The sequence below is a fragment of the Tauraco erythrolophus genome, chromosome 21 (genome assembly GCF_009769465.1).
Source record: "Tauraco erythrolophus isolate bTauEry1 chromosome 21, bTauEry1.pri, whole genome shotgun sequence".
Taxonomy (NCBI): domain Eukaryota; kingdom Metazoa; phylum Chordata; class Aves; order Musophagiformes; family Musophagidae; genus Tauraco; species Tauraco erythrolophus.
Genome location: NC_141485.1, coordinates 3,399,825 through 3,424,557, shown reverse-complemented (window position 1 = coordinate 3,424,557; position 24,733 = coordinate 3,399,825). Strand labels below are relative to the sequence as shown.

Below are 24,733 nucleotides of genomic sequence, written 5' to 3'. Positions count from 1 at the left end.
TTCTTTCATTGGAAAATTTCTCTTTTTCCTTCTATAAGGAAAATCAAGTTACCTTACAGTGGCACGAGTTGTCCTGGCAGACTGCCGTTTTTCCTTTGGCAATACGGCCGCTGATGACGCGTTGTGAAACTGAAATCCAAGTGCTGGTGTGTGTTGGTGTTACGCGTGTTTGCAGGTGCGCAACACTTCAAGCAGTCCTCTCTGTGCCACTCGTTCACACAGGTTTCCTAATGTGTTTGCTAAGTATAAGGAAACTTAGTTTAAAAAAAACCAAAACAAACCAAGTTTTTTTTGAGGCAGATCTCTCTTGGTCCTAGTTACAGCTAACGGTTGCTTTTTGGTTGGCTGGATATAACTGTCCGGTAGAATTGGTTTAATATGGCTGGCAAGAATGGCAAGAGTTGTTTGTCTGAGTTCACTGATTAATTACAGATACAATTCATCAGTTTTAAAATTAAATTTCATGTACTGTCAGCGTTTCATCCCATAGATTGTAAGTTTTTAATTCCCTACCATAACTGTGAAACTTGGAGTGTGACTCAGACAGCAAGCACACACTATGCAATATGGTTTATCCTGTATTTATTTGTAAAAATATCAGACATAGATCCTCTATATATATATAATAGTGTCAAAATTACTAGTCGTGAACGAAGGGGAGTGGAGTTCTAGCTCCTGCCTGGCTATTTCAGATAAGTGCAGAATGCATTGAATATTGGAGAGCTTAACAAGTGCTTTCTTTTGTTCATTTAAAAATGTCTTAAATTTTTCATTAGAGTATAGAATCTTATTTTTTTTATTTTGTACAAGCTGCGCTTTTTTAATTATAATCACTGAAAAATTCACTATAATTTGATTTTATAGGATTTTTGTAGCATTACAAAAATATAGTAAAACTGAGGTTAATACCTGTTGTGGCTAACCATATAAAAGCATTAAATCTTAAACTTGAACAAAAGTCATATTTTTTTTTACTAGATGTTAAATAGGGGAATATTTTGTTCTGCAGGTCATTATCACAAAAGGTTTATAGGCCAGCTGTGTTACCAGCAGTTTTTCTTTTCCCATTCGATGCAGAAACTATTCTGGTATAAGATATTCAGAACTTCATCATTTTTCTCTGTGGGAGTGATGCATACATTTGATGCCATTCGTGTACTAAATTGTAATTTTGGGAATGCTGGAATAATTCCTACCAAGACTGTCTTAATTGTGCCATCTGACATTTGAATGTCATCCTGGTATTAGCTCATAATAAAAGATAAAAATAAATGAGTCAATTGTTCTTTTGAATATCCCTTTTTTTTGGTCTCACTAACTAAAAGCTGAACTGCTGGAGAACATTTAATACTTGAGTCCACTCTAACCACACAGTCGATGTTTACTTTGGGTCTGTCCTCTTTTTAGTATTAACTCCCAGCCTGCTCTCACTGTTAGTAACAAAGTGCATCAAGCGTTGAAGGAGACTTCTGTTGTTCTTAGGACAGAGGGTTGGGTTTTGGTTGATTTTTTAAAATTCTGTCTCTACAGCACGATAGTTGCTGTTTCATTTTCCCAGTTTACACAGAAATCCTTTATTCTAAGGGGTAAAGAAGGAGAAGTTACTAAGAACAAGGCAAATTACTTAAATGTTCTTCCTGCAGATCCCTGATGATATACTGAATGCAGTTCCTATGTATGAACTTCTGCAGATTGTTCTCTTCTAGATTAACTTGGCTTTGTAGCTGTCTTCAAGAAACCAGCTTGAGCTGCCTCAGTAGAAATAAAGGTAATCCCTGTTCTGGTTTCCATCTTTCACAGTTTACTGGAACTAAATCTACTCGACCGCTGAATAAGATGGATGTGAATAGCAATTAAATGCAAATTTAAACATATGCTAATCCAAGTGACCTATTTTTAGTTTTTTTTAAGGAAGTAGGTGGGCCCTAAGTATAACTGTGGGTCTAAATCATTGTCTCTTGTGACAGCTTTAAAGGGAAAGGGCGGGAAGAGGAATTCCACTTGGGACTGAAAGGACCTGACATGCTAGTTCCGATCGGTCTGTCTTGGCAAGGGCAGGTACCTTCACCTGGGTTCTTGGGCTCTTAAAAAGTGGCTATGGATGGCCAGTTGTCATCCTCTTCTCCGTTCTGTCTCCTGCAGAGTCAGCCGTGTGCAGGGTGTCGGGTGTGGGAAGCACGGCGGCCACCCTGGCCCGAGTGGCCTTGGGAAGGAGCAGCTGCATCTTAATAGCATGATGCTGACAAGCGGACCAGAGAGGATGGCAGTCCTGGATGTAAGTTACTCACTGCTTTTCCTCTCTGTAACTAAGATGACAAAAGAATTGTTGAATTTATGAAGGGTAAATCTAAACTGGTTGGTAAAAATATCTCTTCAGTTCTTTTGTTAATAAAATGCGTTTGATAATATCACTGGCTTTAGATAATTTTCACGGGATCTTAAAGGAAAAAAAAAAGATCAACAAACAGAATAAAAGACAAATTGTTCCCTGGTACTATCTCTGACCAACACCCACCCTTGAGGTGGTGTTACTACTGTGTGGTAGACAAAGACCAAAAGACCAGCAGTGCTCCAGGGTTGACTTAAAGCACTGACAGCACGTTTTGTTGTCCTCCATGAAACAGTGTCAGTGAGCTTTGCAGGCCAGATGACGCAGTCGAGTTCACTTGTTGATTTTTTTCTTTTTTCCTTAACCACAAGCGTAATACTTCTAAACTAGCTTCATATTTTTTAGCGTTAATGCTGGCCTTGCAAACAGTCCTTGATGCCTTAATTCCTCAGTATGCAGTATCTGTCTCAGATACTGAACTGCTTGTTCAGGTAAGTAGTTTATAAAGACTTTCATTTTTCTATAGCAAAAAAATATTTAGTTCAGGTTATTTTCTTTCAAATTTCTCTGCATGCTTTGAATGTATGTATGTAAAGCAGCGTGTTTCTTGACCTGTAACTACCTTCCTACTTAATCTTTGGTCTGTCAGCCCAAGCTGCTGGTCCTGACGGACCACTTCAGCTTTGCTCTGTCACCTGTGATTCAATTCCATGATGGAATGGCAAGCTTCCTTTGCACTATTCCCTGCTGCATAAGCAACAGGGCTGCTATGTACTCATCTTGGGGATAAGGCAGTAAGAAAGCCTTCTTGATTCTCAGATCTTTTCCTTTACTCAGCAGGTAGTGGCTCTGCTTTCAGAACAACTGTTTGTGTTAAGCAGCTGGTGCATCTCAGAATCAGTTCCTTCCCAGTTAATATTCCAGGAATGGACTAGGTGATTTAGACCTATTGTTCTAAAAAGATTTTTGAAAGTCTGTCAGAGTACTGAAATTCTGATGAATGGCTACCCGCTACTGATAGGCAATGAATTTAATCAATATTCAAGAATTAGGAAGTGCATTTCCTTGCTCTAACATCATGTGCAAGTCTAATGAGTTTTAGTTTATATTTTCCCTGAGAGGTTTTTTTACTTAAAAAGTAATTAAGCTATTTGTATTAGCATTTCAGGAAAAGATAATCCAGGATAAGTTACAATTTTTATTTTGCCCAGTATTTTAGAAAAGGTTGGTTATTACATCTGCCCTTAGAAACCATGTGTTGGGCTAAGTCACGCATTTTATCGCACAAGCAAAGCTTTTTTTAAAGGTGCTACTTGCTGACTTAATAGAGCACTCAGGTAGTTTACACAGTAGTCACACAATGCCTGTATGAAGGAAAAACCTTAAAACATTCTTTAGCTAAATTGTATATTCATGATTAAGGTTGGGAAAGTCGAAATATGATTGTGTAGCCAAGTGAGCTGCCAAAGTCTCTGCTGGCCCATCAGAAATTCAGAATCCAGCCTTAAGTTCCCCCCACTCTTTTTTGTTCCTTGACTGATTCAGTTCTTGCCCGTCTCTCAAGGGAAGTTCTGCTGCAGCAGCAGTCTGAGTATCGGCACTGATGAAATTTAAATAACAGTTCTGATCTTATGTGGACTTTAAACGCAAGCTAAGGCATAGCTAGATCTCTCCGAGGAAACAAAGAGCAGTTTGTTCTGGCACGACTGGAGGTACAGGCACAAGCCCATCACAGCACAGCTCTGGCTGTGGCCAAGCTGTAGTTCTTCCCTGGTGCCCTGAGGACTGCTCTGACACCATTCAGCTGCACGTTCTCCAAACTAGGCACCTCACCTGCTGGGAAAGGCTTCCATGAGAACCAGGCTGCTACTCCCATCAGTTTCCAATTACAGACTTACAAGCTTTTGCCTGTTTCCTTTAAGCTGGAGTCTTTTTCCCCAGTCACTCAAGATACCACGGTGGCACAAGTATAGGGCATGTTACTCTGAACTGCAGTGGGCTTCAAAGAAAAATACAATTAGCAGATACTCAGCATGCTATAGTAAAACCCAAGCTGAGCATAAAATGACACCTGTTAGCTTGAGTCTTCCATCTCATTGAATTTTTATTCAGAATACTGAATTCTACTAGTGTGACATTTTTCACTGTCCCTTTAGGGGCACTCTCCCAGCATGCTGACTTTCTGTCAGCCCTATAAATTTGGCTGTGTCAGCTGCAACTTTATAGCACTCAGTCACTGCCCTTTGAGTTGTTACATCATTCATCAAGTGAGTGTTTAACTTTTTAATTCTGTTTTTCCCCTAATTTAGAAGTTTCCTATTCAGTTAAGATAAGCTCAAGTTAATGGCAACTCAGTTTTTTGCTGTAACAGAAAAATTTGAGTGTATTTTTTTTTCAGTCTAATCTGAATAGCAAGGTGAAAAAAGACAAGCAGCAAAAAAGTGAGATTATACATAAGTTAGCTCTGTACTTAGCATGAAGACTAATCATGAATAAGTTGTAGCATTTGGAGGTTTTTTGTTTTTCAGAGACATTAGTTAAACAGGAAAAGTATACCTAACAGTGAGCTGCTGTTATGTGCTTTCATGTAAGTTAATACTGAAACAATAATGAATCTTGTTTCTTTATTCAACATGCACCAAACAAATAGATTTAAATGCATTTATTCTCTCTGATTTTTATGCATACTACAAATGGCAAATATAGTATAAAATAGATTCTCCCCTGTATGAAAATCTGGTTCCTGTTATGACAAAAATATAGTATTAAAGATTTGTTTTAAAAATACCAACTTTATAAAATGCTAAGTAAAAAAACTAACATCAGTGGTTGGTTTATGTATTAAGCCAAAGATCCATTAGAAGTCTGCAAGAACCTAAAGGGGAAACGTCTTATTCTTGTGCCCTACCTCCAGGTACAGTGAGAAATAGTTGCTGTTACAGGTGCATGAATAAGCAGCTGATTTCTCTAGGTTAGCATTAGAAGGCCTTTAATGCCAAGTGTGACAAGTAGCTCTAATTCTCACTGTAGTCTAGAGTATAAAATTTGCTCATAATCTTAATAAAATTGGCAGGCTGACCTTTTGGGTTGAGTCATGTTAGAAGGATAAATACAATTTAGTACAGTCTGAAACTCTACTTAAAGTTTTAAATAAAACATTGAATTAGGAAGCTGCTGCAAGCAGTAAGGCAGCATTTTTCAAGGACTTGAATGTTTTCTACAAGAATCACAAGAGAAGCAATGCTGGGTTTTCTGCATGCATTCTGAAAGCTTATTTTTCTATACTTACGAAGGTCAAGTTAACATTTTCTGCACTCTTCTAAATACTGGAACATTTCATGGAAGCATGTATCTAGAATTTGGAAACTCGTTCCTTGTGCCACCTACAATTTAATCTGCAGTAAACTGAGAAACCTTAGCTTGAACAAACAAACTGCAAAACAAGTTGTTTGACATGCTTTAGAAAATCTGTAGATGCATAGATGTAGCTCCATCCTTCCACTTGTTAACATGGTCTGAAATAACAGTTCTGCAGAGTGGACACGTTTTTTCTCTATTAAACCATAAAGAGATGCATTCTTCACAAAAAGTGTGCTGTAATGAAAAGAATGAGAACTTAGAGCTTCTAAGCTCTTCCATTTCTAAGACGGTATATTATTTGCATAGCCTCATTTCTAAAAATAATCAGAAGACACACACTCACTCATCTGACTTCATGTAGTTTGGTTTACCAGTCATTTAAAATGCTAAATTTGCAGAAAATAATTCTGATTATGTGTATTACCTGACAGACAAGCAGAATAGGCTTCTGAAATTCAGCTTGGCAGATTGCGCAAACATCATCCGATTCAGAACACTGTCTCTTGCTAGCTGTCACTCCGTAGTGCTGGAAAACAAGGTATTTTCAGCACGTGTTAGTTTCTGGAGGGGAGTGAAAGCCATAACAAAACACAAAAATAATACCAGGACAGAAAGGAATTGGGAATAAGGGCTGCTATGTCAGGAAAACTATTCAATCCCTAATCCAATGAAATGTTTCCAAGTTGTGGGGTTTTTTTAATAGTTGTCTTGGGGCCTAAAGCTTATGTGCTCCTAATTACCATGCTGCCTCGTTAGTATCTCCCCCTGGTCACAGTAACTGGAAAAATCTGTAGCAGTTTTATTTTAACAGTGACCTCTGAGCAAAACACTGTGTCAAGTTCCAGTTTGATCACGATAGCACTTGGAGAAGTCTGACAAGTGCTTTATTATTCTTCTAGTTCAATGCCACCGTGCTTCAAAATCTTCTATACTTCTTACAGCATGAATAGCAGACTCCAAACAATAACTCTCACTACAGAGAAAGATAATCTAGAAACTTACAATTCTAACTGAAGTTACTGGCATGTCAGTTATTTTGGTAAGCTTCAATTCTCACTGTATTTCAGTGAGCTCTGCCTGCATCCCACCAATCTTTCTTCCAGTTAAAAAGTAGGAAGCAGGACAAAAAGGGTGTGTTATTTCACATACATTTGTCTGGAGAGACATGCAGAATAGATTTTTTTGTTTGGTTGGTTTTTATTGTTGTTCAGATGACAATGTAATCATGTAGTCAAGAATTCAGACTGTGAAATGGGAGAACAAGTATACAAGGTTTACATTAAAAATGCAGTTGTCTTGCTAGAACAATACAAAGTAATATAGGAATGAGGCATTTTTAAAAAGAAATATTTTCTTGTAAATTTGGTTTATTCTATTTGTTGTAAGAGAATTCAATACTCACTGGTCGCGTACAAAAGATCCGTAAGACCTGCCTGAAGTTTCTCAATTGTCCAAAAAAGCTCAAAAGCTGAAATGGGAAAAAAAACCTGAGTTATGTTTAGTATTTTTCTCCATGAACTAAAAAGCTTCTGAGCTTTTTGTGCAGATTGCAGTGGTAGAAGACTCACTGCTAGTTTGATGTTGGCAGGAACATCAGCAAAGCTATAGTTCAGACTGACCCTATTTTAGTTGCTTCATGTGTAACCAAACTAAGAATTTAGCCTGATTTTTTTTCCCCGTAGGCATCTGTTCTTTAAAAGAAAACTCGTGTCGAGGTTCCTACCTGAAGCACTCAAGTGCAAATATACCAGCATCATTCTTATATATGCAATTTAGACTTACACCTTAACATTACAAAGTATTTTTCGTGTTCAAAGCTGAACTTAGGTATGAGTCTGGTTACATTTGGGGCAGATTAGCTCTTTGCTGAAGCAGGCAACCAGTATGAACCCTTATGTTTAACTTGTTTAGTATCACACAGGATACTGTAGCAGAGAGAAAATCTGCTTTCCTGGAAATTGTTGATTCTTTTAGCCATTAATTTTACCTTTATTTTTGCAAGCTCTCTTCCCCAATATCTGGTAACAGTCTGATTGATGTCTGATGTGAGGGGACCTGTAGTAACAGTGTTCTTTGCTATGCAACCTCAATCCAGTCCCAGAAGAGGTGCAGGAAAAAGCAGATATGGTGCCCTGAGCCAGTACTGTCAGTTTTGGAATGCTGTATTGCTTAAACTGAAGCACTGACTTGCAAGTCAGTTCAGACACAGAGGAACATTCAGAGTGTGTTAGTTTACGTGCCTCTAAGCCTTCAATGATAATTACTGCAAAATAGTTTGAGAGGAATAGAAAGCTTACATACTTTTAGGATGAGGTAGAGAAGGGCCAGCAATATCCCAAGGGTCCGTCCTAGTACACTGTCCAGCTCCCCATAGCCAATTAGATAACGGAACCAAACTGGTATGGGGACAAACATACGGTAATACTGGCAGAGTTCTTCTAACAGCATGTACCAGTAGCCCTAGCAAGACATGCAAAGGAATCGCTCAAGATTTAAAACACCAAGGATTTTTAAAATAAGATAAAAGATGCATTGTTATTCCTTTGAGTAACTTCCTCTCGTAGTATCTTGAAACAACTAAATATGAAGCATGAAAAAGGATGAAGACCAAATGATGAGTCTCACCACAACTGTAAAAATAATTAACACAATTGATTGCTGTACTGCAGAAAATCAAGTTAATAGGCTAAAATAGGACGGCTTTGTCAGGTGCCTACCTACTTAACAATGCTATCAGACTTAATGTCATAAGCATTAAAAAAGAAAAGTTACATGAAAAAGGAACATAAGACAAATTCGGTCACGTAGATCAGCTTGTCATTAGCAGAGTTGTGTCCTGCATTCAGGATTAAAAAATCACAGTAAGATCCATTGTTTTATTAACAGACGTAAGTTGCAAACTGTTTTTCTGTAAACGTTGTTTCATGCCTGTGTAAGATACCTTATCTTGTGATAATTAATTAACTCCTGTATGGGATGGGGTGATAGAGTAGTGGTGGCAGGGGGAGAAAGAAGTGTAGGGTAGCTGCACTGAATAGGTAAACAGAATTCAGTGACACCCTAAAAATGACTAACAACTGCGAAGCACAAGTGTGTGTGTGTATGTATTATCAAAACTATTTAGTTTACCTTTTACTTTATTTCCTTAAGTTTGTCTCTAAAACTAGATTTGTAACAGGGCAGAAGTACTCTTTCTCTAATGTACACTGGATAATGCCCTGATGTGCCACTATTGATCAGATTCTCTCTTTAATTTAGCCAAAGTTTAGGTCACAGCTCGTGTAATGAAATTTTCAACAGTTATTTTTTGGATATTGTATCACTAGCTTTTTTTTTGTGTGTGTGTTAAAAAAAAAAAAAGAGAGATCTTGATTATAAACCAGTATACCAGTATTTAGAGAAATTGGTTGTCCCTGAGAAAGCCTTTGTCCTGGCACATTTGAAAAGATAAAACCTACCAAAGCATCCTGTTCAAATGCTGTCATGTAAAAACTGTACTTGTTCATTCTTTGTAAAAAAAAAAAACAAAACAAAACAGTACTAGTATTTGCTATTTTGATATAAAAATGTAATTGTTTTCTGCATGTCTCACCTTAGGAAGCAGATAAAAATACCCCCCCAACCAATGTAGGCTTCTATAAAAACCATTGAACTTCACTGGTTTGAGGAATTAAACCATTAATCAAATTCATTGATCTGACACAAATATTGCTCAAGTTTATTATCAAAAAGAAGACTCAGAATTATTTTGGAGAGACAGAAAATACAGCTGTTTGCATGTGCAGATCTTAAAATCTTTCCAGGTCAGTTCCTGTTGAGCATGTAAAAAATTGACTGTGCTTCAGCTGCTCCATGCTAACAGGCTGTATACAGAGTCTTCCATTGCAGCAAATAAAAGGTTTCTTCATCCCCCCCACGTAGGGACAGAAATAAACCCATTTATCCGATGACATAATACAAGCCATTGTTTCAGATCAGACTGCAAACCTTCCTTAGCACCAAGCAGGGAAGAACATGAAACCCACAGGGTTTTCTTACCCACCATGTAGTGGTGGATTATATGTGGACCTTTAATTGAAAAGACTTTTCTCTTTAGAGAAATTTAATAATTAGCTGATTTTACTGTAAAAGGATCTTCAAAAGGAAGCAAAAATACAGCTTGTTTTCTTACCTTGGATTTAAAGGACATCATAAAAGAAGGCACCAGGAGAATAAAGCACTTGAAGCCCATGAAGAGGAATTTCAGAATAAAGTCTGTGACTCCCACAATCCAAAGTACCTCCCAGAAGTTCACAAAATCCACAGTAGGATTTAAAAAGATTAAGCTACAAAAAGAATGATCAGAAGTTACTGGAGCACCCTATTTAGAGGAAAGCATAACCTGAGGTTATCACACCAGGTTTAATTAAAAAAGGAAACCTGGTTTACATAGAGGAAAAATATTTGCTAAGCAAGTGAACTCTCTATTGCTAACTGATCATTTATGATCTCTGACCACCTTTCAGTTTTTGAACCTTCCTTCCTGCATCTTCATCACAACCCCTGTCCTCTAGAGACAGGCTTTTTTTCCTGTTTTAGCAATGCAGCCTTTGCCTGATTTACAGCCAACGCCGTAGCTACAGAATGGTAAGGGGGGAAGAAACAAACTGGAGACACAAACTCCATAGAGCCCCGGAATGCCATATTCCAAAGGCAAGGCGGAAGGGTCAAAGCCATGGATCAAACCCAGCTGCGTTCCCCATGCTACAGCAGTGCCATTAATTTGAGTACAGGGCCTAATCTTGCAAATTCCAACATACTGGGTTTAAGGACAGCACCCGTTCCGTGCAGCAGAAGAGGAGTGGAGATTAAATGGAAAGAGGAACCAGTGCCACAATTGAAGAAAACCAGCAGCAGCCCAGATAAAGTGTTCCCAGTTAATATTTGAGTAATTTCTGATGCGAGTAGAGATGTTCCTCTCCTTACCTGTAATACAGTGACTCAGAGTGAAAGGCATAATACAAGAGGAGAGACGAGCCAGTTAGGTACACCAGTAACCAAGCACATTGCAACTTGGAGCACCGTTCCTGTAAGGTAATTTTAAAGACATGTTACAGTCCTTATCTCAGTATCAGTGTCTTAAATGTTACCTCTAAAGCACTAAGTCTGCTGCACCTGAACAGTTACTACTAGAGGATTTTATCTTAGTGGTCTTAGGCCAAATAAAGTAGGAGAACTCGATGGAAAGGCAAAGCAGTAATTTTAACATTTCAACACAACAATTTCTATGTGTATCGAGGTTTTTTCTAAAAGCACAACCAGAAACCACCCCACTCTGAAGAAACAACATATTTTCCTTTGGGGCTGAACAGACACAGCTGAAAGTTTGAACTGTCAACTGCTATTTGATTCCACACATCCAATTAGGAAGTTCTTCCATAAATTGAAAAAAGCTTTTATGAGTTGAAATTATTTCAATATTCAAAGTTGGGGGGAACCCTCTTTTTGAATTTTGCAAACCTGACTTATCTGAGAAGCTCTACACTGACAGAAGCATTAAGACTTTACTTCTATCTTAAAACCTTGACACCTGATATTATTAGGTAAATAAAACAGCCTGTCCATTCACATTTCTTTCAAAAATTGATGGATAAAGGTCTCTGTTAACTTACAGAATTTTGTTGCGTATAGGGTGATACTTACTCTTAGAAAAACCTGATTTACTATGCTTTTGTTTGCATACATATAAGTTGTTAGCAGCCCAATTCCAAGAGAAATGCCTATTAGGAAAAAAGGGTCAGTTATACACAAGAAAATAAAAAAAAAAATTACTGAACTGGGTTAAAAAAACAGCCACTTCTAATATGCCTTTGTAATTACAATTAATAGCTTGGACTATCAAGCCAGAATAATTAAGCACATTGTACATACGCCAGCAAAGGAAACAGAAGCCACTGAAATGTAGTTTAGTAAATCTCTCTTTCTGATGAATGAAGCAAATAAAAATAAAGCTAAAAATAAATTGAATTATATTTCAGGCATGGTTATTAGTATATCTCTTTGGGGAGGGGGGGTCTGTTCCCTCAGACCTTATTTTGTTTACCAGTTATATGCTGCATGATCAGTTTGACACACAGAATCAAGATACACGGCAGGCTTTTGTACAGCCACTGAAGGAGGTATCTGAGCTCCGAGAGGGAGCTGCCACTGTGTTCCTCAGAGTCCGGAGTGGGATCCTCGAGCCCCCCTGCTTCGCTGTGGGCATGTCCATGCGAGCGACTTTGGGAACCCCGCCTGGAATGCCGGGAACTCGCGTTTTCTCTGGCTTCTCCCACAGCAGAGTTTAGCTGGATGCGAACGTCTCCACTGTGATGGCATGAGCTCTCTCCCGACAACCTCACTGCGTGGGCGCTCTGAGAAGATGAAGAGTCATCACCACTCCCTTGGATGTTGTGGAGATGACTGCAATTTGGTTGCATGGTGGGTTTTTTTTCTGGTCCAGACTCTTGCTACTTTGTCTCCTAGAGCGGGATATAGAAAGTCACAGTTGAAGGAAGAGATAACTAGTTCAGGGGGAAAAAAAATCAACAAAAAAAATCAACAGAAAAATACAATAGATTGTACTGAGAGAGTGCCTGCACAAAGTAAAGATTCTTTTTCTGCGGGATAGTGTCTGTCTTCGTCTGAAAGCTGACGTGCTGGGTTTGCACCTTCTCCACGGGGAACTTTGTGTGCCGTATTAAATGACTTCCTTTCATTCACGTGCAGATTTTCTACCCTGCAGTGAACCTGGCTGTCTTAGCAAAATCCCAAGTTGCTTCAGTGCAAATCAGAACAGCGAAAGCTGCTGAATAGGAGACCAGCGCTAGCTTGTACAGAAGAGATCTCAGAAGCGCTGCATAATTTCACAAAAATAGTAACAGTATTAGGCCAAAGAAGCAGCAAACAATGATGGGAAGGAAGCAAAGAGTACATGATTTACATGCATCCATGAAATAGTGAGCATTTGTTCAGACAAGTCAAGTCAAAAGCCAGTGCATGCTCAAAATTGAGGGCCATTATGAGATTAACAAGATTATCCTGTCTGGGTAAGTGAGCAGAACCAGGTTAGTCCATTTTGTAAGAGGCATTTCAAAGAGCCTGGACCATATGGTCTAGGTGAAAAAAGAAATGCAGCCAACAGACAGTAATCTAACAGTATGACTACCCAAACGAGGTTTTATTTCTTTCCTCTGACATCTTTCTCATGTCTTCCTGGGCAGTTTTTCACTTCTCTCTCAGTCTTTGCATCGGTCAATAGTGTTACATCTACTTCTCTGGACTGGTGTGACAAGAGAGTAACAATTTTGGAGAATGCTTTGAAGCTGGATTTGGCATAATACTTATCGCTATCGAATAATATTATTGAAACATCAGGAATTTTTCTATAATCCTTTTCCAGTAATTCAAACTCTTCCAGATTCCTCTTTGAAATTATTTTTTCCAAAGCTTAGTGTATATACACAGCTAGTTTCACTGGGGATACAAAAAGGTTAAAGCAAAATTGGTTTTGGGCTGCACAAGTTCCTATTTGCACAAACCTAGAATTCTTTAGCCTTTAACACGGAGATGAGATGAGAAAATTACATGAACTCAAACAATATCCAAATAGCAGAGTTTACCACCATTTAGAAACGCTGCTACTGAATTTCTGTTGGCCAAAGATTACATCATGCTTCAGCCAAAATTCACGTTCTGTGATTTTCTGCACGCGAATAAAGCAAACGAGCTGGAGACAGCACTGACGTGTGCCAGCAGCGTCACGGAGCGTGGCAGCGGGACCATGCCATGGATGCTGCTTGAGGTAGAAGGCGAGGAATAAAAAAATAATCTCATTAGCGCTCTTCAGTGCCGCAAAAACTGACAGTTCGGTGGTTAAAAAAGCCAGCGATCCCACTGTTGGAGTAACGCAGCTCCCCTCGGCGCTCCGCCTAACAAACTTTCCAGTAACTTGTCATTAAATGGGATTTCAAAGCGTTAAGGAACCCGCGCGCAGCGGACGGCTTCCAGACTTTCTTCCCCCTTAACGAGATCAAACGAGCTCTCGGATAAAGGCTCCCCTCCTCCGACATTCCTCACCTCTTCCCGCCCCTGCCACCCACCGCACTCGGCGCCGCGGCGGCCTCGCCCGGGCCCCCGGAAGGGCCGCGCCGCCGCCGTCCCTCGCCCCATCGGAGGCGGCGGGAGGGCGGGTGCCGCGGCGGGCAGCGCCGGGGAAGGGCCCCCGCCGCCCTCCGCAGAGAGGGGGCGACCCGGCAGGCGCGTCCCTCCTCGCTGCCCGCGGCCCCGCGCCCTGAGTGAGGGGAGCGGCCGCCGGCAGCCCCGTCCCCGCCAGCCCGCGGCGGTACCTCACGAGGCGGCCGCCGCCTCCCGCCCGGCGCCGCTGCCCGGCCCGCGGCCGCCCGCCGCCTCCATCGCCGCCGCCGAGGCTGAGGGAGGGGGGGGAGGAAGAGGAGGAGCCGTGAGGGGAGGAGGAGGAGGAAGGCCTCGAGCGGGGCGTTGCTCTGGCAACGAGCGGCCGCGGCTCGTGCAGGCCTTCGCGCCGTCGGGGGACGGGCGGGCAGCGGGCGGCAGTGCTGTCTGCCGCGTTTTCTTGAAAGCCTCCATTAAATTAATCCGGGAAGGCGCTAATAGCCGGGGGAATTAAGAAATATATAAAATGACGTGGATGCGCTGCGGTGTCGCTACTTCTCGGCGCCGATCAGCGCTCTCCGCAGGGAAAATTCCTGGCTGGAAATTGGCTTCGCCTCCCAGGAAACCTGAGGGAAACGCTGCCCTGGTTAATGTTGCTGGAGCTCTTAGGAGAAGCTTGAAATTAAATAGATACGAGGTTTTCTTTCAAAACGTGCTCCTGAATAAATTAGTTTGCATGCAGAAACGGCATCTGTTTTCCTTGGCTGCGATATTTTTCTGGAAGCGTTTAGGTACGCAGCTCGCGCTGGAAGCGGTGCCTCGTGTCTGAGCGGTTTTGAGAATCGGTTGGGAAACGCTAAATGGGGAAAAGCTGTGGGGTCGGTGACCCCGGGAGAGGGAAGGGGCGGGCGCTTGGATGTGGGACCTCGTGAGGTGAAAAACTGGGTAACACGGACCGTCTAACAATAAACCTTCTCTTTTGTACTCGAGGGAGAAGCTGAAAACTCCGGACACGTCTCTCGCTGTTGGAGGTAGGTTTTAAGGAGGCATCCGCAGCAATTTGCTCTACTTTTATAATGTTTTTGGGATCTGTATCTAGAATTTTTTGACTGGAAATTTTAGGCCTCATATCCTCTGCATTTCCTCTGGGCTGCAGCTGATGAGTTGGAAGAAACTTGGGCTGGTTACTACAGGTACACTCAAGTATTAAACAGACCCACAAGCCTCCTGTTCCTGTAGCCCTCTGAGCTTCTACTTTGTGTAGTACTTCTGCCTAATTACCGCAGTAATTACCAATTACCTAATTACCAATGCAGAGTTCAGATGCTTGGCTGGAAGCCTCTTCAGATATGTGGCTATATCCCCCTCCTTCCGAGGGGAACACAAAACTGTTGCGACTTATGGTATGCCATATTCTTCATTCTCTTACTCTTTGCTCAGTTAGTCATTCCATGGTGTTTGGATTATGAAGGGCAACGTGAAAAATCTTGATTCTCAAATCAGGAAAAGCAATTATAAATCTTATTTTTATAAATAGCATTTTATGGTTGGGAATTATGCGTGCCTTCTGCACATTGCTTGGAAGTGTATAAATATAAAAGCCTCGTTCAGCTGTTTCTTTTTTGTAATTATAAAATGCATTAAAGTAAAACGTAGTTTTAAATCAAAGTTGTTCTCGAACTGTTTCTCATTGTTACATGAACTGGAAATATGAAATTACTTCATGGCAGCTTATTAATCAATAATGTTTGCCTATGCAGGTCACTTGCTGATTTATCTCCAATTCACAGCTCATTAGAAGGTATGTAACTCTTCAGTGGTGGTGTTATTTAACAGGTACGTTTTCATGGTGCTGGTAATGACCTCTGGATTTAGTAACTCCTGACACAAGAAAGATTTCAGAGATTATTCACATAAAATTGGAAGTCTTTTCCCATAGGAGCTGCACACATTAGGTCATGTAATACCTAGTAATAAATTTACCAATCTGTATTTGGACTCTCCTTCTAGGATGCCCATAAATTTCATACAGATAGCTGAATCAGTGTCCAGGCATGTTTTCAGGTGTGTATACACACTCAGATAAAGTATCTCAGACTTTCTCATCCTCCTGGGTATAGGTGGTACCTCCTTAACTGCTGCTATCAGCAGATTTAATCAGTGTATACCTGCTTTTCCTGTGGTTGTTAAATGCATGAGACAGTATGGGAACAAACACGGAGCCTCGTGGAACTACGCCAGTGATGCCCTGGCAGCTCAACACTTACTTTTTCCATAGTTACTCTGTACTAAAAGTTATTGAGAGCTAGTTCTGTACATTTTCTTCTGTATTAGAAGAAAATATTTTGTATCCCAGTCCTAATTCCTGAAAGAGCTCTGCAGGGAGACTATTTTTCGTCAAAAGTGTGGAAGGAACTAGTGCTTTAAAGTTAAGTGTGCAGCATACATGAAAGGAACCGCTCTCAGATACTTGGAAATGAACTGTAGTTAATGATATGATAAAAAAATCTTTTTCTTGCAAAAGTCTGTAAAATAGCAGAATGTCCTGAATATTCAAAGGCTTTGTTGACTGTCTTCATTCTACAAAAAAATGTCACTTGAGTATGAAAGACTTTTGCAAAATTAGGAGAGTTTGGTTTAAATTGTTCAAAAGTCTTGCCAAGAGGCTCAAATGACCTTTAAAGTTTGAATGCTTCCTGAGCTTTGAGTACTCCATTTTTTTAAAACTAGCTCCTGCAATTATACAACCTGTACTTCAGTTGGAATTTCGAGCACAAGAAAACAACTCCCATATTTAAGGCACTGAAGAATAGAGACCGGTTTTGAAAACTCATCACTGGAGTGATGGCAGAGGAGCCTGAATTTCACTGTTAAAGTCTGATCACATAAGCTTTGTTAAGCAGACTAGCAAAGAATTCGAACCAGATATTTTTATAATACAATGACATCATCTTGTTCCCTGAGGTTTCCAGAAATCTTACTAGTGCTCTGTGCACAGCAGCGTGCTCGTTTCTGTTAAGTCATTCTAAACTGAGAGTAGTTCCACTGAAATGGTGTCATATAATTGTTGTAAAACTGGTGAATTAGATCCCGGAGTCTTGGGTTTTGTATATAGGTAGAGCCTTGAATGAAAATTAGATAGTGCAGCCACAAAGGGCAGTTGTAATTTTTGCTCGCTGCACAGGAGGGTGCTCAGCCTCTGTCTTTATCTGCAAGAAAAAGCCATTCCCGTGGTCATCAGAATGAAGTGGAGAAGCTGTTTTCTGAGCTGGTCTTTTCTTGTAGTGACATTGAAAGATCTGTTAAATACAATTACCCCAAAAAGAGTCAGCTGTTAAAGAATTTTAGAAGGAATGTGTTAATTGCTGTTGTGAGACCATTACAAAAGTATTTAGGTCAGAAGATGCACTGCCATGATCATCCACTGTGTAAGACGTTGGTATTCTCTAATGTGTGACCTTAAAGGTGCCAGAATTTTCAACAGAATCTTTGAAGTTTTTCAATTTTTTTTTTTTTTCCCCAATCTAGCGTGTTAATCTGAATGTGTGAATCCTTGTGTGAATCGTTCTGCTGAATAATGACTTCTCATGTTTGTAAAAACCTCCCTAAGTGAATTTACTAGGAAGGAGTAGATAGGTTTGTTAATTTATATGGGATCTGTAGCACCTGCTTATAGATATATCCTCAATTATTCTTTATTTTCCTTGGTAAATATTAATAAATTTTAGGTTCAAAAAACAAATGAATGTTCTAACAACTCATAAAATGGAAATGTTTAAAAGTTATATTGGCTTATTAATTTAGGTTAGTTGGTATGTTATAGTGGAAAAGTTTTATTGGAGATGGGAGGAGCAAACAGGAGCAAACACTGTTTTTTCTGACGCTGGTTCTGTCGGTAGCTCAGCCTGAGGTATTGCCTCCTGTGATAATTGTGTAACTGCTCTGTGGGTGTTCTGATTGGGTGGCAGCCTTTAACTCACAGACGAAAAAAAAAGTCTACTCTTTGTAGTTCTTTATAATAATTCTGTGTAATTATTAAGATTTTCTGCCATAAAAAGTTTGATTTGACCGACTATAACCTGAAAAATGGTGAGATAAAGAATCTTCTGGCATTGGTTGCCACTGTATGTGTAAGAAAAGTTTTGGTTTGTGAGTGGCTGAAAATTGACTAACTTTCTGTTTACCTTTCTAGAAACCAGTTAAACAGAGGTCTTGGATGTTGTTACCTGTCAGATGTTAGGACGTGAGTTAACACATTCTGTCTGAAAACAATTCCTTAAACCTCTGTCTTGTACAAGGTCAAAACCAGTCTGGCCCTCTGAATGCAAGTCCATTTTAGTTGCCAAGGAAAAACAATGATTTGCAAAGAACATTACCATTGTGGACAGATTTCCAGACATTTCCTTTCAGAACTTTCAGAATAAATACAAACACAGAAATAGAGTAGACAAAATCTTGTTTGTCACGTTGAAAGGGATTTGTCCCATTAACGTCAGCACGTAAATATTTGCTTCGCTCCAGTCAATATTTACCTCACTGGTCAATAAAACTTGTTTTGCACTTCACAAAGTTAATATTTACTCACTGTTTTTAGTTTGGTGACAATTTATAAAATTCTCTATTTCTAACAATGTGGAGGGCTTTTTTACTTTTCTAACCAAAAAGATTTTGCGTTAACAGTGGTGTGTCAGTTTACGAGGAAGTCTTGTCCACACGTCGGGCCATGTTCATCATGTAATAAGATTATTCACATTATGCCTGTAACATTTTACAAGTATAGAAAGAATAATTTAAAAAAGCCCAAAAGGATAAAATGACTGATTATATTACCAAATTTAAAAATAATTTTATAAGACTGGGAAATAGGAATTCCACATTAGTTATTTTTTGTACTTGTTTTGTGCTAGTCAAGTTCTCTGGTAGAGGAAAATACACCTTTATTCATTAAATGATGATTTGGTATTTTGTTTTTTAATGTTCCTTGCACAAGATAAAATAATTAGACTGAAGGAGGACCAGATTTTTGGGACATAGAAATGTTCTTGGGAGCTAAACTCGGATAAATCACCAGCATGTCTTAAGGAAATGCTTGTCGTCTAGATCCAATGCGTAATGTCTTGCATATCCCAATTTCCCACAAAAGAACCATGGAACCCTACTGGGGGTTCTGGGTTTTATGGTGTGGGATTTTTATTTTTTTTTTTAAGTGTTGGCATTTTGAAAATTTGTACTTCATGTCAAATATGTTAAAAGAAGAAAAAGAAACCAGGGAAAAAAAAAAAAAGAAAAATCTTTTAAGTCATCTGTGGTAGTTTGCCTTTGCGTGAAGCTGTTGCTTTCATCTGTGCTTCTCTTCAGATTTTTAATTTATCTGGAGAAGTGTTTTTGAAGATTCTCATCTGATAGCAGGTGAGCGCTGTCTGGATCCTTCAGAAATCCTGGGCTACGTTCAGGTGCTCAGCTAGAGTCTTCACTCCCCAGTTTAGAGGTGTAGTAGAAGTGAGCACTGTGTCCTTCTGAAAGCTCAAGAACACGTTGGTTTGCTCCTTGTCATAAATATTCTCCAATATTTTGAAGAAATTACAGTCATCTTTTCCACACTAGCTCTTGTTGACCATCACTAAATAAAGTTTCTTTTGTGCTTCCTTCACTTCCCTTCCCACCCATCCCAAATTTCTCTTATAAGAGTGCCAAATTCTTCCTTGTTAAAACATTGGTATTCCATTCATGTTTAGATTAATACTTTTATTAATAATTATTTTTTTTCTTACTAATATATTTCATAAGCAATATGTTGCCGTTAAAATTGAGTAATAGGCTAAACAGAATTCATTTGGTTTAACTAAAACTCAAAGCTATTTATTGCAAATATATTACAAATATTATATTGCAAATCAGTAGAGATGACCACTGTAATACAAAACGTAACACTGAAAGATTTTTCCAACCCTGGCAAGCCAACATGTTCTGCTAGTTTTGATTTATAATAGAATCATAGAAAAAAAAAAAATTTATTTAAAAAAGTTTTCCTTAGTTTTGTCAGAATCACAGGTAAAATTGGATTTGCACTGAACGAGTAAAACATTATGTTGGCAGCAGTTTCCGCAAGAACTTTCCTGTGCTTTCAGCAGCGCAGTCCACCTCGGCTGTAATTTTTAGGACATGATCCTATGAATGCATGTGATTAGCATACATAATCGAGTGGTCTCAGTAGAATCAAGAGGCTTCTTGTCTGCGGAGTTATTTGCATGAGTTTGTAGGATCGAGCCCTTCTTTACCTCAGCGTTATATAGAAATAAAAATACTTGCTTTACCATTAGGAAATCCTTCTGCTTATGCCCACATGTAGCTCACCGTTTTCTGATTTCATTGATAAGAATGGTTTAGTTGAAGAGGAGATATTGATGTTTGTATAATTTACGGAATTGTGGTGGTTTGTTACAGAATTTGTTAGGAGAGGTGTCGCACAGAAACATATGCCTATAATTTTGTCATGCTGTAGCTCCTGAAAAGTGAAAAATCAGTCAGTGAATTATGCAAAGTGCAGAATAGCTTCTTGCTGATGTTACGGATGTCACGTGCCCCTTGTTACTACAAAATCAGGTTTGGACTTCAACAGCGGGATGAAGAGGCAGCACGTTTCTGAACTAAATACCGCGTATGAAACTGGTATCGTTTAAGCAGTCCTTCATCATACTTCCACGTGCTTAACCATGCAAAAGTTTTAGTTGTAAAAATTAGGATGCAGATGTTACTTCAGAAGGCAAAAGTATCTGGAATAAAATTGGAGTACTCCTCATCCTAATGCAAAAATTGTTTTTGTTTTGGAAAGCAAGCAGGAGCTTAGCCGTTTTTCAGTGAAGTCAGAGTGAGGACAGTAGTCACGCCTGTGTGGTTGAGGAGGAAATGCATAGGTACCTTTAGAGCCTTATAGCTGAGTAGTCCACATTGCCAAATGTGATGCTTCATTTCCGTGAAAGAACTTTTTCCCCATCTGCATTTCATATGTATATCCTCGTTGGCTGTGTGCTTATTTCTCAGTGGTTTAGTTATGTTACAAGTGGGTATATGATAGTACGAGGTGTTCAACTTTCAATGCCAGAGGCTTTGTCTGCAGCATATGGTTAGGAGATAGTGCCATCTACTTGGTGTCTGGTCAGGGGAGATAACACTGTTGTGTGCTAAGCAAGACACACTTGTTATCTTGCTGCAATGTACACTTTTCTTGCAGTGGCATATTTAAACCAGTTGTGAGTAGGGAGAGAAAATTCAGTGTGTTTGAACTTATGTCACGAAACAAAACTGGTATCTTCTTTTAAAGGTCTCAAATTCTGTCCTTTAGAATGGTGATTTTATGATTTATACAGTTAGAGATGAGGGTGAGGCTATTTAATTAATTTAATCTTACAATGTGAGTCTTCAGTTGAAATAAAGTCTCTGAACTGAATCACAGCACACCCATAATCTGTCAAACTGTCGAATAAAACATCTGCTTATGATAATGATTGTCTTAATTTAAGAGTGAGTTCTAGCTCTCCTAGTACTTTTCTTCACTAATAGAAAGAATTAATGGAAGACTACTTACAAGAGTACTTACTGCTTAACTGAGAACTACTTAGGAAGTAAAACACTGGTGAAGGAGTATTGGAATTCATCTGAGGCTCATATATAACTTCTTTCAGAAGACATTATAACAATTAAGCATGTAAGATTGCATGATTTGAAGTCTGGCATTGTCTTCCGTGTTTTCGTTAGGAAATGACTGTCTTGTCCACCAGTTTCAGTCGGGTCTCTGACTGCTCGTAGGTCAAAAATGCAAACAGAAAGTTTGCTGAGAGCCATTCAAGCACCAGCAAGTTAACAGACTCATTTTTATTGGTGTGGCAGCTGAAACACTGACATTTATAAGTGAAAATTGTAGGACTTGGTTGTCTGAAGTTAAGCAACAAATCCATAGATAAGTAACTAAACAAAAAGCCTTTTTTGAGTGATGCAGGAAGTCCTTGTAACTGGGAGGCCTGAGCATGTCTGGTGAAAAACGGGCTTCCTGATATTTGTAAATAAAGATCTATGTAACTTCAGGCATTCAAATTTGAGAAGTTTGGTCTGCCACTCTGTAATTTGTGCTTTTGCTGCTGAGTTCATCACACCACTCTGCTTGGGGATGTGTGGGAGGGTGTGTGTTTTTTTTGAAATCAGGACAGTTATAATTTTGACAGTACCTTCCTAGAGAAGGCCAAATGGAGATGTCAACTGTGTGAGCAGGGGCTGTGGACAAGGAACATGTGGTTGAGTATATACAGAGCAACAAAAGATTCTCTTCAGCCCAGTGAAAGGGGAGAGAGCTAGGGGACAACAGCATGAGGAGAGGGGGACAGATAGAGGTAAATTAAATGTGTCATGGCATTGTTAGGATTCCAACTGTAACGTAATGGATGACCAAAACTTTTGCATGTGTGCATGGATGCGTGCATACATGCTTTTCCAAACTTGTGTTCGGTGCTTACGGAAAACCAACTGCTTCAAGGCTTGCAGAAGAGTTGGCATGTTTGTTTAAATTTCTTCACTGCATCACAGTGATAACAGCAGCTGAGCAGCATTTGTCCTGTGTGTATTTCTGTGTGCAATGGAACATTATTTTTTTTTTCTTTTAACATATAAGAAAATAGGAAACACAACAAGAAAATAACATCCGCAAATCCTGCCCGGGGTCACGCAGATATCCAGCTAACATTTTATGGTACATTCAGAGAAAGGCATGGGAGCAGATAAAAGACATTAAGCAGTGAAATTACGGTCAATGGAAATATTTTATATTTTTCTTTGTTTAGATCCTGATACAGTAATTGTTCTCTATCATGCATAATTGCCACAGTGTTAAAATCTAACTGTAAAATGCCTTCGTCTGATCTGTAATTTGAACCTTTAGACAGGTCATGTAATTGTCTACGTACAGAACTGTTTGTCTGTGACTATTTAACAGGTGCACATAATTCACGTCCGTTCTGTTTTAAGCAAGCTGAACTTGCTTCTCTTGAATTTAACCCAGTTAACCACTTTTCACCCTCCAATGCTGCGGTAAAAATGTACTTCCTTAAATCTGGTTTGCTTGCAGACAGAATCTGACACAGTAGATTTAGTACAGCTGCAGTATTAACGTTCAAAACTCCCATGCTGCACAGTTTTCCCACATGCTACATAAAAATGCTGTGCAGTTTCTCTCTCCAAGGCTCCTCTATTAGGATATTAACTGACTATGCCTCCAGTTTGGTTAATTTTTCATTTATATATAACAGAGTTTTATACACTCACCCAAATTACTATTTATTGCAAAATAAGTATGGTAAAGTAATAATTTTACCCAATATTGCCTTAACATTAATTTTCAAACTGTGAAAGTCAATGGAAAATAAATCTGGGAGAGAATTGGTGAAATTAAAGATGCAGAATTATGGCATAAATGGGTTGCTAGAGAATAACTTGTGCTTATACGTATTCTTAACTAGTTATAAGAAAATATAATGGGAAAATTTCTTCAATTATAAGGGGAGCAGCATGTATTTATACATACGGTAAGAGTGGGAAGTGGGGAAAATGCTCAAGAATCTGGGCCATAGCTTTTATTGTCTCCTATCCCAACGTCAAGTTTTGTTAACCCAGTTTCAGACGGGCAGCTTTTCTGTGGTTTTGGTGTTTTTTCAGGAAGGCGTAATGGCTTCAGAAGGTACCAGCAAGGTTTCAAAGGTAGGTTTGCATGTTACGTTTCTAAAGGTGATGGAAGGAAATGGGGATTTCTTTGAAGGCCTGAACTGTAGAACCCTGATGGTTTGGACGTTGTTTCTAGTCAAGAACGAAGTGGACCAAACTAGATTTCAGTCTTCGATCTTTCCTTCTACTCGTAGATAACAGGACTGTGCTCTCACAGTGGGACAGCCATCTGCCTCTGCGTCATGTCATCCTCAAAGGCAAGGAATGGCTTCAGTGCCTGTTTGCTCTTCCCAAACTGGAGAGTAGTCCACTACTGAACGTAGCATTTCAATTCGTGCTTCAGGTTAAACTGTTTGCCTGCAAGAGGTGCGTCTTACAAACTGGATTTCATTCAGGACGTTTTTTGAAAATGTAGATCGTTGAGTTTATGGAGTAGATTGGTTTTAGAGCCCCATGATGGGTAAATAACAACAGGAGTACAGTGTCCTTCAGTTCTTTTCATGTCAAAAAAATTTCTATTATTTTTATCTTCTAAAGAAATATTTCTTAGCCTTTATTTTACCAAGGGTCCTTTTTTGGAGCTGTTTCAATTTTTCAGTCCGGGTTTGGAAGTCACTTCTCCCCTCTTTATTCAGCCTCTAGTGGTCCCTCCCCTCCAGAAAAATCTCAGCTTCATTTCTTTGATTTCTTATGGGGTTGGCAGTGAAAGATAGGGAGCAGTGCAAAATTCTTGCTTGTGGTGCTGCTGCTGCTGCCTTTCCCGATGGGAGTGCAGAGTCCCACAGCCAGCAGAGCCCTGGAGCAAGAAATAGCATAAACATTTTTCGTAAAGCAGAGAAAATAGGTGCAGGCAAATATTTTAAATTGAACTATAATGAAATTATTGTTCATGGCCCAGCTTCTACCTTACATCCAGAATCTGTCATTAGGTGATTGGGCCAGCAGGTGGCAAATATAATTGAATTCAAGAAAATAAATAAGGAAGTAGGCTGGGGATTGTTTGCTAAAAAGAAGACATCTAGTTTACTAATTAGGAGGATTTATAGGATGCGGTACTTAAAAATAGATGATTATTGATAGCTCATCTTAATCATGAAAGTTACCTTGGAGTTTCAGACATCTGACATCAGTTGAACGTGTAATTGCAATTACTCTCTACAATCACCTGAAAGGAAGTTGTAGGGA

General features: G+C 39.4%; 1 protein-coding gene and 1 long non-coding RNA gene across 3 annotated transcripts; one reads left to right on the top strand and one right to left on the bottom strand.

Moving 5' to 3' along the window:
• On the top strand, positions 1–9,911 carry LOC147527241 (uncharacterized). Its single transcript, XR_015222765.1, has 5 exons — positions 1–175; positions 1,644–1,768; positions 2,143–2,275; positions 2,735–2,820; positions 9,874–9,911. It is a non-coding gene; the product is annotated as an uncharacterized LOC147527241 (long non-coding RNA).
• Positions 3,547–14,080, bottom strand: RNFT1 (ring finger protein, transmembrane 1). Of its 2 annotated transcripts, XM_086624616.1 has the most exons (9): positions 14,056–14,080; positions 11,772–12,189; positions 11,372–11,448; positions 10,655–10,755; positions 9,861–10,014; positions 7,991–8,149; positions 7,092–7,157; positions 6,114–6,215; positions 3,547–5,923 (listed from the first exon to the last, which is right to left on the bottom strand). In XM_086624616.1, exons 2-9 carry the CDS (start codon positions 12,145–12,147, stop codon positions 5,789–5,791), a joined length of 1,170 nt encoding a protein of 389 aa, XP_086480742.1. In that variant the 5' UTR covers positions 12,148–12,189; positions 14,056–14,080; the 3' UTR covers positions 3,547–5,788. The 2 variants fall into 2 exon arrangements, with proteins under 2 accessions (XP_086480742.1, XP_086480743.1); XM_086624617.1 differs by lacking the exons at positions 7,991–8,149; positions 14,056–14,080 and having other exon boundaries at positions 11,772–12,274.
• Positions 14,081–24,733: the final 10,653 nt, after the last annotated feature.